This window comes from Fusarium proliferatum (assembly GCF_900067095.1).
Source record: "Fusarium proliferatum ET1 genome assembly, contig: FPRO_scaffold005, whole genome shotgun sequence".
Taxonomy (NCBI): Eukaryota; Fungi; Ascomycota; class Sordariomycetes; order Hypocreales; family Nectriaceae; genus Fusarium; species Fusarium proliferatum.
The window spans coordinates 1,809,291-1,823,705 of record NW_022194794.1 but is presented as its reverse complement, the minus strand read 5'-3'; the positions used below and the strand labels follow the sequence as shown (position 1 = coordinate 1,823,705).

Below are 14,415 nucleotides of genomic sequence, written 5' to 3'. Positions count from 1 at the left end.
TGCTAACACAAGACATCACCCCCAAACCCAACTGGTCGTCTTCGACCCTCATTCTCAGGTAGGATAGCCAATGCTTTATACAGTTTCCCCATGCCGTCAGGGCCCTTATCAACAAGGCGCTTCCAGGCTCCGTCGATCTTATCAGCAGTCTCCTTGTCGACGCCCGACGCCTTGGTCAATTGTTCAGCACGCTCTCGGATGCCCATCAACTCAAGAAAGTCACCCTGGTTGACGGGTCCATGAACTTCAACGCCTTCACTTGCTGACATGGCCACTTCAGCAATGGCAGTGAAATCGACATCTGCACTCAAGTCGACCAGACCAGGCGCAGAAAAGGGATTCACTCGCTTGTGGTGCCGGATACCGCGAAGGGAGTTGATAGGGACGGTATCTGACGTTCCGTAATCAAGAATAAGGGCAGCACCGCTGGGCTTAGTCTTGGGATACTGTTCAGAACCGCCGATACGAGTTGCAAAGTCTGTAGCGAAGATGGACGCATCTGGGCACACTTCAATGACGGAATTGGGCAAATTCTTGAGCTTGCGGTACCTCGTTGAGGTCTCAGGGAGGAAACGAGAGTGGCGAGTAGGCGTGGATGAAAGTGTAAGCTGGAATTCAGGAGGCGGCTCATCTTGCTGTGATTTTGGCGTTCCAAGTTGAGCGTGAGTGACGCCCGGCGGCGTCGGCGAGACCATCATTTCTCGCCATTCCATAGCGGGTTTGGTGTTCTTAGGTGGTAGTTGAGCAGGCGAGGCCGGTGAAGATGCCTTTGGTTGAGGGGGAGGAGCTGAAGCGGATTGGAAGCTGTGAATAGGGAGAGCATCAAAGAACTCATGAGCGATTATGAAGGGCATTTTGTCAGTTCCTGCGTACTGCCGTTAGCCAGACCCGTGACATTATGTGAGCTTTTCCTACCAATTGGAATAGACTTGATAGTGTCGGTCCAGACAATCTGCTTGCCGTTGTACTTGCTGGGGCTATGAAAACCAGACTTTGACTCTGATGATGGCGCATCCGGGCCACAAAGGAGTTGCTTCTGGGTGTTTCTCAGTTCGCGGCTGGCTTCAACCATGTATACAGCATCGATACTATTAGCCATCGCGGGAAATCGTTGAATGGTCTATAATTCAAGTTAGTGAGTCTTTCAAGCTCAACCAATGAATGTCACATACTCTAAGCATATCATCCATGAGAGTACCTCGACCAGGGCCAACCTCGATGAGTTGGACGCCCTCTTTAGGGCGACCTTGGCTGATCCATTCAGCGATGAACCAGATACCGACAAGTTCACCAAAGATTTGCGAAATCTCTGGCGATGTAACGAAATCTCCTTTTGTGCCAAACTGATCCCGACCTTCACCAATGGCCCCAGTGTAGTAGCCTCCAATATCTCCAGTCAAGCACATGCGCATGTAGCTGGCCAACGGAACAGGTCCAGTTGTCTAAGAAGAATGGTCAGTATAAGCATGAACTTGTAGCGGGTTTCACTCACTGATATAGCAGCGAAGAGCTGCTTGGCTAATGGCGTTGACCACTGTCTCTCGCTCTCCTTCTGGTCCTCGTTCTTGAATATCTCATCAATATCTGTGGCATCTTGATGTTTACGAACAGTGGATGAGAGGCTCCGGCCAATACAAGGATTGAACAAGCTTGGCCATGGTATACACCGGCCACCGTCCAGTTTCAGTCTCGCAAAAGGTTTGGAGCCTAGTGACCTAAACATCCTGAGCCTGTCTCCTGTGAGCGAGAGTAATTGACTTAGCTACAGAATAAATCCGCTGGCGATGCTCTCACTTCCATGTAAGCTGTACCTAGTAGTGCAACAAGTGACGATGCTTTTCGAAGTAAGTATTTACTGATAAGATAAGAAACTTGCCCATCCATACCTACTAGGTAAGGCAACTTGGACGTTTCCCCCCCGCAACACCAACTTGTTTCACTCATAACCCAGGCACCATTAGACAGCGTCATATGCGTGACTTTGGAAGTTTTTCGTTTCGATTCCTATCCATAAACTAGTTACAGAAGCTACGCGCAGTCTCCCACGGCCGCTATGTCCAGCAAATCTCGGTGGGCCGACACCGAAGAAGACGCCCGTATCGACGCCAAACTCAAGGAAGAAAAGCGACGTAAGAAGGCAGAAAAGGCTCGAAAGATTGAAGAAGAGAAGAAAGCACAAGAAGCTGCGCAACAAAAAGCGCTCCAACTTGACGATGACCGGCCCTCGAAGCGCCGCAGGATCACCCCCGAACCAGGCGCAAACCAACAAGGCAAGGCACCTCCAGCGAAGCTGTTGCGGTTTCCATCGGGCGCCTGGGGGAAGTGCAGAAGCGTTGAGAATTACGAGAAGCTAAACGATATCGAGGAGGGGACTTACGGCTGGGTTGCGCGGGCGACAAACAAAGCTACGGGAAAGGTTGTCGCGCTCAAGAGGTTGAAGCTGGAACCTCAAGATCGAAACGGGCTCCCCGTCACAGGCCTGCGGGAGATACAAATATTAAAGGATTGCCAACACCGGAATATTGTCACCATGGAAGAAGTGGTTGTAGGCGACGACGTATCACGGCCAGACAAGTAAGCACATGACACTTGGTTGGCGTTGGAGACTACAGCTAACAGCCAGGCCAGCTCTTTATTCCTCGTCCTCGAATTCGTCGAACACGACCTAAAATCCATTCTTGATGATATGCCCGAGCCATTTCTCTCTTCCGAGGTAAAGCGCCTCCTATTACAGCTTACGTCAGGCATTGCATATCTCCATGACAACTGGATTATACATCGCGACCTCAAAACCTCTAATCTCCTCCTTAGCAACCGTGGCCAGTTGAAAATTGCCGACTTTGGTATGGCCCGCTATGTTGGCGATCCTCCCCCGAAACTAACACAACTCGTCGTCACTCTTTGGTACCGGGCTCCGGAGCTACTACTTGGCGCAAAGACATACGGTGCGGCGGTAGACATGTGGAGCGTGGGCTGTATATTTGGCGAGCTAATAACCCGGGAGCCTCTTCTTCAGGGCAAGAATGAAGTCGATCAAGTCTCGCGCATCTTCGAGCTCTGTGGTGTTCCCACAGAAGAGATATGGCCTGGGTTTCGTCGTCTCCCCAATGCGCGCTCATTGCGACTTCCCAAGACACAAGGCGCTACCGGATCTGTCATTCGCGCTCGCTTTCCCGGCCTCACTACCGCAGGCGCCAATTTGCTGGGTGACCTCCTATCACTTGACCCTGAAAGAAGACCGTCGGCGAGTGAGATGCTGCAGCACGAGTACTTCCGACAGGACCCAAAGCCTAAACCGGAGAGCATGTTCCCAACGTTCCCTAGTAAGGCGAATCAGGAACGACGAAGGCGTGCAGAGCCTCATGCGCCTGTGCGTGGTGGACAGGCAGCGTCGCTGGGCGATGCTGACTTCAGTGGCATTTTTCAGGGGCGGGATAAAGAAGAAAGGGGGGCAGGGTTCCAGCTGCGTATGGTCTAAGTTTATGTGCATTGTGTCAATTCCAACGTTGTTCCTGGGAGGCGAAAAAAGCCATCAACGTTTACCACGATATGTGGAAATAAACCCGAAGCACATATATAATTGATTCTCTAGGCGGGTTAAGCTTATTATGGGGTTAGGCACATATAAGAACCTTAATAGACAACCATAGAGATACAAGATTTAAGACGGGGGTTATGATTATCCGAAGACAAACTCACCGCAATCGGTAACCAAGGACCGATGAGATTAATATATATATAGTAGATAAGATCATTAAATGATTCAACTCATTTCGATCACCTGATTAATCATAAGCATCCAAACTGGGGCTCTCCCTGTTCTTGCCATGTGACTTCACCACAGCGACACCCGTCTGTCAACGCCTTCAACAAAGCGTGAAATATCCCGATAAAAGTGAAACAATAACCAATAAACAATTTTTCTCCTTCTGATGCTTGCCTGTCCATAACACCCCCAATGATAACTCCAAAAATCAGTTGCAAAAAAAACAAAAAAAAAGGATAAAAAACAGAAATGACACTGGGTGCTTTGACTAGTTGTTGCAGATATCACAGTTCCACTGGGGATAGGGTGTGTAGGCTGCAGGTGTGTACATGCCAAACTGGAAGGTCTTCTCAACTTGCAGGTAGCCAGGAGAGGGCAGATCGGTGATGGCCGAGTCGGAATCCTTGATGACAAGAGTGTACATGCCGACCACGAGAGGAGCATCGGGGTCGTTGGCCTGCTTGCTGGTGTCCCAGACGAAGGTAGGGTTGGTCGCAAAAGTCATATTGGCAGTGAGAGTATATGTCTCGCCTGCGGAAGACTGGCTGACAAGGACGTCGATGGCAGTTGGTGTGCCCTCAAGTGAGGTGTAGTTCCAGCCGAAGGTGGCGTAGTCACCAATCTTGAAGAGAGGTGTGGGAACATACATGGTATCGGGAAGTGTCATGCTCACACCACCGGGCTGAACATCGGCAGAGAAGGTTGTGCGCTTGGGTGCAGATGTTCCAGTTTTGGTGCCGGACTTCTTCTTGCCTGTCTCGGTAGCGGTCTTGGTGTTGTCTGTAGTTCCAGTCTCAGTGCCCGTCTCGACTTTGGCGGTGTTCAAGTTGGTCTGTTTAGCGCTGTTCTTTCGGGTGCTTGAAGCCTCTTCATTGTCGGTTTTGTCTTGACGAGCCTTGATAACGCCGGTCTCCTGTGGCACTATGAAGAGTCAGTAAAAGGGGTTGTTTACGGGTGGGTGAGAAGGTTAGCGTACTGGCTGCATGTGCAACGCGTCGGACAACGACTGAATCAGCAGGAGGAAACCAGTTAGGCCATGCTGCCGCTAGAGGGGCAACAGAGGAGAGGCAGACAGCCAGCTGAAGGAGGTTCGAGGCGGGACGCATGATGAGATCTTTGGTGGGTTTGAGAACGAAAGGGGGGTCGAGCGAGATAAAGTCAGGGCGGTCACAGTGGTTGTGGTTGGCGATTAACCGATGAGTGAGTCCCGAGTGTCGATGATGGTGTTGTCGATATTGATCGATTATATTCCAAGAGATGGCTGGACCGTTTGTACGTGATACTAATAGATGTCGATACCAGAAGATGCCAAGCGTGTCCAAATCGACGAGCGAACGAAGGATGAAGCGTACAGCGAAGTTAGAGAAGTAGCAAAAGACGAGAAGCAACAAAGGCCGATGAAACGGCGGCTACGACGATCTGCTGCTAGTCTCAAAACGCTGGAATTGATCGATCTCAAAGATAACGAACGAGAGTAAGAAGCGAGAGGGGGACAAGAAATCAACAGAGCAAAAAAGAGGGATCAGAACAGGGGAAAGCGTTACCTATGTTGGGTTGGGTTGGCCCAGCAGGCGGGAGGAGCAAGGGGTTGGTCTTTTCCATTAGCACATGCTAACCTCACTAAGGTAAGGTAACCTACATAAGTACTACCTAGCTGCCTAGGTACCTGGGAGATGTACGTACCTACCGTGGCTACACCAGATTGACTTTAAGACTCCTTCCTTTTGGGTGGAGGTCTGAGCGGTAACCGTTGAATTTTTGTTAGTGGATGCTTGTAAGGTATCTCTCATGCTATACCTAATGGTGGCGCTGGATAAAAGTGTTTACACAGCCTTCCCCGAGGGCTGGATTATTGGGTCTATTCTACTACGTAGGTACCTACCCGCGGTAAGACAAGGAAGTCATCTCGTGTTGACTGACGATCTGGATCCTTGTGTTTCTCTTTATGTATCATCCCATCATCCGTACAAGAGGTAAAAATGGGTGCATTGTTTCTAGATACTTGGAATAAACAAAATAATGATGGCATACACGCGTCTACTCCGTACTGTTGTATGTACTCTAGCACAAAGTTTACCTAGCGTAGACCGTCGCTCAGGGTGGTTGATGAATTTGGATTGGAGAACTCGCAATAGGAAAAGTCAACGATGGAAAGAGGGAGAATGCATCACATGATCTCGTGTTTGTCAGTCTGCTTCACCTAAAAATAACCTCCTAGCCCTTGTTGATTCCCCGCCGTCCCTGTTCGGAGTCCCCTAAGCTCCCGCTCTATTCTCGGCAATCATGCACTAAACATGGTGCATGGCTCCATCAGCAGATTTTTGTTCTCGACGGTTGTGTCAAGGGACGGGTCATGCATGCCGTCGGGGTGTGAAGAGCCACGAACTCATCTGCTCGTGTGGTCTGCTGATCTCCTTTTTTTTTTTTAAAAAAAAAGAAAAATAAATAAAAAAAAAAGCCTTAGTTTTATACTGAAAAGTCTCTCCTGTCGATTGTCTTTTCACCGACTAAGCCTCGTTAAGCCTCATCCGTAAGACTAACATAAACTGCCCATCTTGACAATGGCGTCTTAAATTAAAGTGTCCCCTCCGTCCCCGTCCCCGTTATTATTAACTCCCGATCAATGTAACATACCTCTTCCGTGTCTCGTGGACCCGTCTTCCACAACATCAAGACACAGTGTTTGCCAGCAACGTTTGTAAAATACAACGGCTGTGCAGACTCAAGTATCCATCTGTCTGTTTGGTTGAGAACCGTCTGGTTACATACCTAATGCCCCGGTGCTGTTCCTTTGATACTTTCTTTCTCTTTCTCCTTGTGTCATGACTTACTTGAAGTGTTCCTCCTCAATGCAGGCCATACATACACTCGCTTCCGGGATGACTCCAGGTCACATCGAGGAGTGATGGTATTATCACGTCCCTCTTTCAATTCTGTTTCATCTTTCGTCCTGCAATGTTCTTGCAGCCAGTATGTTTCTGTGTATACCTACCTACCTACCGTCAAAGTCTTGACTCAAAAGTAACGGAGACCATAAAAGATATTCAATAATAAATGGTATACATTAATCTGCAGGTGATGGACGAATCAAAGTCCTCCAACATCGCCAATGTTTGCCATTTTCAAGCCAGTAAACGGCCAGCGGGAGGCTCGCAGCCGCACGTGAATCAGGCCCGTTGGTTCGCCCTGCCTTAGGTAGGTAGGTTTATGAGATCCATTCCAATGGTGGCTGCCTGTCCAATCTTCCATGCCCGGAGGAGAAAGTGCTCTGATAACTGGAAGCACTTTCCATCAAACCCTTATATATTAGTTTCACCAACCACTTTGGATTTTCTCCTTTTCATCCGTATCAAAATCAAGATCAGCTCTTGAGCCAACGAATTACCAACATGAGCATGAACAAGACGCAGTAAGCAAGAATTACTATAGTTCGATTGGGTACCGAGACACCACGTAATACTCACCTATTCGCAGGAAACAAGATGTATGACCCCTGTCTTGCTTATTGGAGAGTCCTTTGTACTCAGCAGAGGACTACCAAAAAATGCATGAAATGCAAGTCGTGCAAACGCTTCATCAAACTGACACTGGTCCAAGGGCCTTGATATGCCAGTGAGCGACCCCCAATGCGTGTACGTGCCTCAAGAGGAATACCAGAGCCTCCTTACGATTGCTCACCAGTATGGTATGTAATCGCGGCACAGCCTATACTGGCAATCTCTGACAGTTGCCTGTGATCAGTCTACCTACGTCAGAATCTCATCGCACAAGGGCTGAACGAAGCAACTGTGGATGTACGTTACCAATTCACATCCGTCTACCAATCTCTAAACTTTCTGTAGTCTCTCTGCCTTCAGAAGCCAGCTGGACATGCGCCCCCCTATGCCCCTGAACAGTTTGAACCATCGCCACCGGCAACGTTAACGTACAAAGAACAAGCATCTCCTTTCCCATTTCAATCGAATACCGCTTTAGGCTGCCCTGACGAAGAGCAAGGGCTTCGTTTGAACAGGAGTTGGCAGCCTAATGCGTCTTATCGACCCTCAACCTATCCGGGTGGCTCGATCAACCGGAAAGGGCCCGGATATTTCCATGACAACAAAAGACCGGAAATCAAGGAGTGGTTTGAGCGCTCTGCGCAGAGGTCAGTCCTACTCCTCAATGTACCTGATGGCGTCACACATGGGGATGTTGCTGCGGTTATTCGAGGGGGTCCTGTTCTGGAGATCTTTCTTCGGGGCAAAGATAATACTGCCACGGTCTCCTTTTTGCATGAGGCTGATGCCTGTGCTTTTATTGAGAACTGTCGTACAGATGGTTTGTACATCAAAGACCGGAAGGTAAGCGCGTTTGCGAAAGGAGCCGGTTTCATTCTCATACGCCATCGCAGATACATACCAAATGGTCTGACTACCAGTTCACACTGAGTGGCCAGGTTGCCCATCATATTCGCAAGGGTGGCTCTCGTAACTTCGTCATCCGCAAGCGGGACCCCAACCTCACTATTCAGGCTATCCGCGGTGATCTGGAACACATTCACAATCTTCATGTGATCAGCATCGAATTTGAGAAGGACAGCTGTTTCATCAGCACCAATGCGGTCCATGGCGCTATCTATGCTCGAACTTGTCTTCAGAGCCGAGTGTAAGTTAGGCTCTGTCCGATGTTGAAGACCAGCCAGTTGTCCAGACAGTGCTAATTGGTAACTTATCAAGAGAGTACAGGGCTTCCCGTATTGAATGGTATGCCGATGAATGTGCACAGCCGTTTGAGAGAACATCACCTGCATTTCAGGACCCCGTCCCTGATGTAAAGTCGCAGAGAAGTGTCATTGCCGCCCATCCATCACGCAAGGACCTCATGGGAAACCGTTTCCAGCTGTTGGATCTTTCTGATAGTGATGGGAGTAATGGGGACGATTCGTCTGACGACTCTTTTTGAGTTACTTGAGGCACAGCATATTCGGTTCTTCGATCTAGTGTGATCTGGAGATTAATTTGCTGTGACGGTAATGATCTGTTTCATTGGTGCGGGTTTTGCTTCAATCCTCAGTGTGAGAGAGAGGTCTAATCATGGAACATACAGTGGGGTTTGCTTGGCTGTAGATATCAGATGGTCAGTTTCTTATTGGCTCTGGGATTGCTTTTCGAAAGCAATCTCCTCAATGTCGACCCCAAGGCAGATTATTATCGAGAGTTTTAGACAGGTACGGGAGCATCACAATACCTGCATGGTGGTGAGAGGGCATCAATCTAATACACGAAAGGATTAATATGATATGTCGTGTTACAACTTTAAAGAGCCTGACTATGGAATTAACTCTTCGACTGTGCAGCAGCTCAAATGCTAGACTGGGCCTTTCCCTCGTCCATATCACCACAACCGCGATCCATAGATGAGGTAGATACGTTCGATATATGCAATATAACACAGGATTTTGATGTCTTCAATATGAATCGATGATGAGAACCGATCTAACGCGCAAAGGCCTGTGGGGATCTGCCTTGGTTGTCAAGCTCGGCCATGGCATACAACACGCACTATATGCGCTTGTTTCAAGTTAATTCATCTAGCCCTCAAGGCTCCTCTAGCTTATGTGAATATTCCAGTAAGTTCAATACTTTTAATGCCAACTAGATCTCCAGGAATTGCCCTCTAGTTGTTTTTTCTCAAGTTGTCAGGTTCAAGATGGCCAAATCGCAATAGTATAGATACAGGGTTAGATTATAAAATTATAAAATAAATAAAAAAGAATTTTTAAAAAATCAAGACATAATAATAATCTAAATAAAGGGTTTAAAGAAAAATAGAAAAAGGGGGGGGGGGGGGGGTAAGCACGCAAATAACGTCCATCTTTGGTAGGTCGATTGAGCCTCAGTTCTGTCCGGACGATCAGGTTCTTGTCGCTCATGCCACTAAGCACTGCTTTAACCACTTGACCATGCCATCGAATTCCGTCGTTATTGAAATCAGAAAGAGAGTTTATGATTCATAAAGGTCTAAAGGTTTCGTAGGATCTGGTTGAATGTTTCATGGCGTAGGTGTGATGATAGGTACCTTAGTTGTTGGCAGCTGGCTCGCACTGCCAAGCAAGTAGCAGATATAACAGACACGTTCCCAGCAACAGCAATGAAGAGCAGGTTCTGTGGTCTCGAGTGGTGAGGGAGTCTATCAAAAGGTCAGGGAGGATACACCTGACGATCGTTGAATCAGTTGCTTTTCTTTTGTTGTTAAGACCCGAAACTGTCGAGAATTCTATTTACCCCTGAAGTCTGGTATCTCCTCCATCAAAACCAGGGCTGCTGCTGACCCATTGAGATCACCATTACGGGTCTGTCTAACAACCAGATAGTAGATCGATTCTTGAGACAAGCGAGCTGATGTGGTAAGTGAGCCCTTGAGCCTTTAAATCGAACTGCTTGAGTATCTACCTGTCAGGGGCAGCGAGATTTGAATCCATGTCAGAGGGCTATAGAGCCAGAACTAACCCGATAGGAAAGTAACCTGAGATGCCAAATGCACCGGCAAATGTCTCAAGTACCTCTACGTGGCTAAAGAGGAGGAAGCCTCAACGAGTTCTCAACGGAATAGTTGAAGGTCTGATTCTGCCTTATTCAACGTACGCAGCAGCGGCGGTCAACTAAAGCATCCCCCGTGGCTGCTTTTGGTACTCACTCAATAATACTCGTACATATACACATACGGACCTGGGTCATAAGACAAAATCAAGGAGCACATCAACATTCATCAGTCAAAGCAGCAGGTCTGAACTGGTCAAATCAGTAAAGTTTTATCATTAGGCTTCTTTGAGGATGCGAAGGAGCAGTCACTCACACGGCATGAAAAATCACCATAAACATCTAGAGTCGGATAACAGTGCAGGCCAAACAAAGTGACGATAACGATCGCTTAGCAATTGGATACCACGCTAGCTCATAGTTTGCCAAACCAATAGATCCCACACAAGGCTCCATTGCAATGCTCCCCCGTTCCTATAATCAACAAATAGCACAGATGAAATCACTTCTCCACGGGTCCCTTAATGATTAGCATTCTTGGTAACAGACTGTAAGTAGTCCAGCAAAAAAGTGCGTTCGGCTGGTGAAATGGGCGTCTGACTACCGCGACGAGAGGGCGGGCCGGCAGGGTCTTCAGCTCCAGAGGCCAGGGAAGCAAGACGAGACCTAGGCGTTCCGGCAATGACCTCCTTGCCCTTAGCTGCCTCCAAACTAGCAGGGGATGGCTGCTTGCCAAAGAGTGACAGCAGTTCTCTCTTCTGAGCGGGACCAGACTCACGACGACGATTCATAGCAGGGAATGCTTGTGCAATGCTTGGGCTAATGCCAGCACCCGCAGGCTGCAAGTGGCTAGACAATCCACTTGGTGAGGCAAGAGAAGTCTGAGGAGATGCGGATGTTCCACCGATGCCAAATAATTGTTCGCCCTGGCCTCGCTGAAGAATACGAATAGGCTGGGTAGGTTGCGAGGCAACTGGTGCATGTCCTTGGGCACCGTATTGTTGCGAATAATCCGCTCTTCCTTGAGACCCAGGTGTGCCGGTTTGAGTAGGTCGTTGCTGCAGTGATAGGCCATCCATTAACGGGAGCGGGTTGGGATCAGCGGGGGCTTGTTGGGGAATGTTGGCCCTGAAATTGTCACCGCCAACTGAACGCAGAAGTTCACTCATCATACTGCCAGGAGCGGGCTGTACAGCGGGCTGGGGTCCTTGCGCAGGAGGCTGATTCTGGTCGTCCTTGCGAAACATGCCTAACAGAGCAGAACGATGATTGTCGGCAGGAGGCGCAACCTTTGAGCCTGGCAGCTCCTTAGGACTTGGCCCCGAGCGGTCTTGACCTCCCACAGGGCCGGCCGCATGAAGGCTTTGTTGAGGACTTTGTTGCGCTTGTGCTCCGCCTAGGTTACTATACACAGCCCCCTGGCTATGTGCTGGGAAGCCACGGGGGAATGGAACTTGTTGAGGCTTCTGCTGTACCTGTGGCGCGGTATTGCCGCCCTTGAAAGCATTCAGAAGGGCCATGGACTGGCCGTTCAAAGGTTGTGGTCTCGGCTGCCCAGGTCCATTAAGTGATTGCTGAGGCATCTGGCCAGAGTGGCCATATTGCGCTTGCTGCTGAGTAAGGAACTGACCGGGCATAGGGTTGTTGGTGGGTTGATTGACGTCCTGGAATACACTCCTGTTGAAAACAGCTCTTTCTACCTGGGGGGGCAATGGTTGAGGATGCACCAGAGGAGCCTGGTTGCTCTTATACTGACCCTCCTGGATGGAGTATTGCTGATTATATAGCTGAGGATTGCCAGCCTGCTGTCCAAGCCCCGTACCCCAGTGAGCGCCTTGGTTAGGCGCGTACGGGAATGGGGGCGGTGGCTGCTGGGTATTTGTGGACGGCATCTGGTGAATATTATGATGATGCGGCGTATGAGGTTCGGGAGCGTTTGTAACTGTGTGATCAAGAGGAGTCTGAGGATAGTGAACATGAGCTTGCGGCATGGCGCTGGTAGGACCGCCTTTGGCTTGGAGGATAGAAAGTAATGCACTTCCTTTATCCTGTTGAGCCGGAACCGGAGCAGAAACACCTTGCAATCCTTGGGTGGGAGGTTGTACCTTCAACAATCGTTGTAACTCCTGTGTCGCACCTGCAAGCGTCTCTATCGCCGGGCCTTGATCCGTAGTTTCGGCGCCAGTATCGTTCCATGCTTCATCCTCGTATTGGGCTTCGCTGATAGGTCCATAACCTTGAGAGCTGTTTGCCGCTCTCCTTGCTTCAATTTTCTTCTGCGCCACAACCCATTTCTTCAGCGGCACCAAGAATGGTGCCACCATATAAAACTTATTGGCGTTAGGTGCAGTGTTGGCGTCGTTCGCTTGACCGTTCTTGCGGCGGAAGGCTGGTAGCTCCGATAGCTTGTACCATTGGATTTTACTAATTTCTTTCCTTGTCTTGGGTTCAAATACGGTGTCCATTGGAACATCTCGAAAGACGTAAAGCCTCATGTGCTGTTCACGCATCGAGATTTCAATGTACTTCGGCTTATATTCGGTGGGTACCAGGCCAGCAGCTCGAAGGTCCAAGCCGGTCTCTTCATATACCTCACGAACGGCACAATCCAGATCATCCTCGTCCTTGTTGATCTTTCCTCGTGGGAAACTCCAGTTGGCCCCTTTCTTCCATCCCTTGACCAGGACTGTCGAATCCATGGCCTCGTTCAGCATGATAGCACCGCGTACGGGAACACGGGTCTTGTATTCCAAAAACTCCTCAAAAGCTTTGGTATGATTCTCGACAGAAAAGTTCGCCAATAAGGGACAATGCTGGAAGATTCGTAGACAAAAGGTTCGCAGGGTCATGGACGGCAGGGTCGGGTCAAGTGGACGGATGAAATCCTCATAGAACCACTGAGCTTCTTCGACCTGGAAGCAAATTCGAGCGACGGAGGAGAGATCTTCCTGGGGAAGGTTGATGATGAAGCGGACGCAGAGGTCGTCCAGCCCTAGGTTGGTTGCGTTAGTCCTTGCTCGCAACCGCGCAGCACCCACCAACACATACAATCCTCTAACTGCATTTGTGATCCAGACATGATGGCGATGTTAGAACCACACGGCTCATGCTATGGTAGAATGTCTTAATATTCTGTTGTTGTTGTTTTTCTCTTATGTTTGTTGACGCCTTTTCAAGACTTTGCGAGACGATAATGCGAAAGTAGCTGCGAAGGCAAGCTGACCATGATTGGAGTGCGACAGCCAAGATAACGCAAGGAGCGACTGCGACAAGCGAAAAGACGCGAGCGGTGGTCGAGGGAGAGGAAAGCTAGGTCACTTGAGAAGCTAAAGATAGGGAATGCTGTACGAATTGAATGTGAACGAGTCTCAGTAGAATGCAACGTCTCTTTGACGACACGCGGGGTCGAGGCGGCAGTGCAAAGGCCGAGATGGTGGATGAGGATGTGATTTGTTGTTGGTGTTGTTGCCAGGTTTGGACTGATAGCATTGGATCGCAATGAGACCAGCGAGGTCAAAGACCCAATTCTCATTCGCGCCTTAGGTACCCTGCCTTTGGCTGAGGTGCCCGCTTTCAGGTAAGGTAGGGTAAGGTAGGGTAGGTCCAGTGCTTCGTGAGATGGAGCCTGGGCAGTCTCCAATTCAGAAGCAGCTAGCTACTGTACCTAGCTAGCTGCTGAGCCACGATTGCTGTTACTCGCCACAGACTAGCCCAATGGATGTGGCGGTGCAATACGGCCCATGATCGTCCAACTCAATTTCTCCAACAGGTTCCCTCCCGTCCAGAGTTGCATAGACGTTTCAGAGGTAGTTAGTTAGAGAGGTAATGCTCAATCGCCACTGAAAAATATGCCAGCACATGTGCATGATTGGCGTTGCAGCAGTGGTTTAACCGGTTTTGTTGAGCTAAAGTTTACGCATTAATGCTTCTAGACTGCAGGGGCCGGCTTGCTGCAGTTCTGTAGGTTCCAGAGGTTCGGGCCGCCAGTATTACATCATCGGTCACAGCACCGACTGGGCTCCCTCACCATGGACAGACATCATAAATACTTGAAAACAGGTTAATTGACCGACCAGCCAGTAAAGCCACTACAAACGCAGCAAGTGGTCATTCTATCAGGATCTCGTCCTC

At 49.2% G+C, this 14,415-nt stretch overlaps 5 protein-coding genes across 5 annotated transcripts; 2 read left to right on the top strand and 3 right to left on the bottom strand.

Annotated features, from left to right (window-relative positions):
- Positions 1-2: 2 nt before the first annotated feature.
- FPRO_10859 (uncharacterized protein) lies at positions 3-1,723 on the bottom strand (the record flags this gene model as incomplete). The annotated part of the gene is made up of 4 exons (XM_031231868.1): positions 3-865; positions 916-1,120; positions 1,173-1,442; positions 1,493-1,723. The coding sequence occupies 4 exons, from the start codon at positions 1,721-1,723 to the stop codon at positions 3-5; spliced, it is 1,569 nt and encodes a 522-aa protein (XP_031081862.1).
- A 330-nt stretch (positions 1,724-2,053) lies between these two features.
- FPRO_10858 (uncharacterized protein) lies at positions 2,054-3,478 on the top strand (the record flags this gene model as incomplete). The annotated part of the gene is made up of 2 exons (XM_031231867.1): positions 2,054-2,574; positions 2,620-3,478. The coding sequence occupies 2 exons, from the start codon at positions 2,054-2,056 to the stop codon at positions 3,476-3,478; spliced, it is 1,380 nt and encodes a 459-aa protein (XP_031081861.1).
- Positions 3,479-4,034: 556 nt separating this feature from the next.
- On the bottom strand, positions 4,035-4,872 carry FPRO_10857 (uncharacterized protein; the record flags this gene model as incomplete). Its single annotated transcript, XM_031231866.1, has 2 exons — positions 4,035-4,687; positions 4,743-4,872. The coding sequence occupies 2 exons, from the start codon at positions 4,870-4,872 to the stop codon at positions 4,035-4,037; spliced, it is 783 nt and encodes a 260-aa protein (XP_031081860.1).
- A 2,283-nt stretch (positions 4,873-7,155) lies between these two features.
- Positions 7,156-8,707, top strand: FPRO_10856 (uncharacterized protein; the record flags this gene model as incomplete). The annotated part of the gene is made up of 7 exons (XM_031231865.1): positions 7,156-7,175; positions 7,241-7,250; positions 7,364-7,451; positions 7,508-7,560; positions 7,609-8,106; positions 8,157-8,410; positions 8,482-8,707. 7 exons carry the CDS (start codon positions 7,156-7,158, stop codon positions 8,705-8,707), a joined length of 1,149 nt encoding a protein of 382 aa, XP_031081859.1.
- Positions 8,708-10,805: 2,098 nt separating this feature from the next.
- FPRO_10855 (uncharacterized protein) lies at positions 10,806-13,363 on the bottom strand (the record flags this gene model as incomplete). The annotated part of the gene is made up of 2 exons (XM_031231864.1): positions 10,806-13,276; positions 13,333-13,363. The coding sequence occupies 2 exons, from the start codon at positions 13,361-13,363 to the stop codon at positions 10,806-10,808; spliced, it is 2,502 nt and encodes an 833-aa protein (XP_031081858.1).
- Between the last annotated feature and the right edge of the window lie 1,052 nt (positions 13,364-14,415).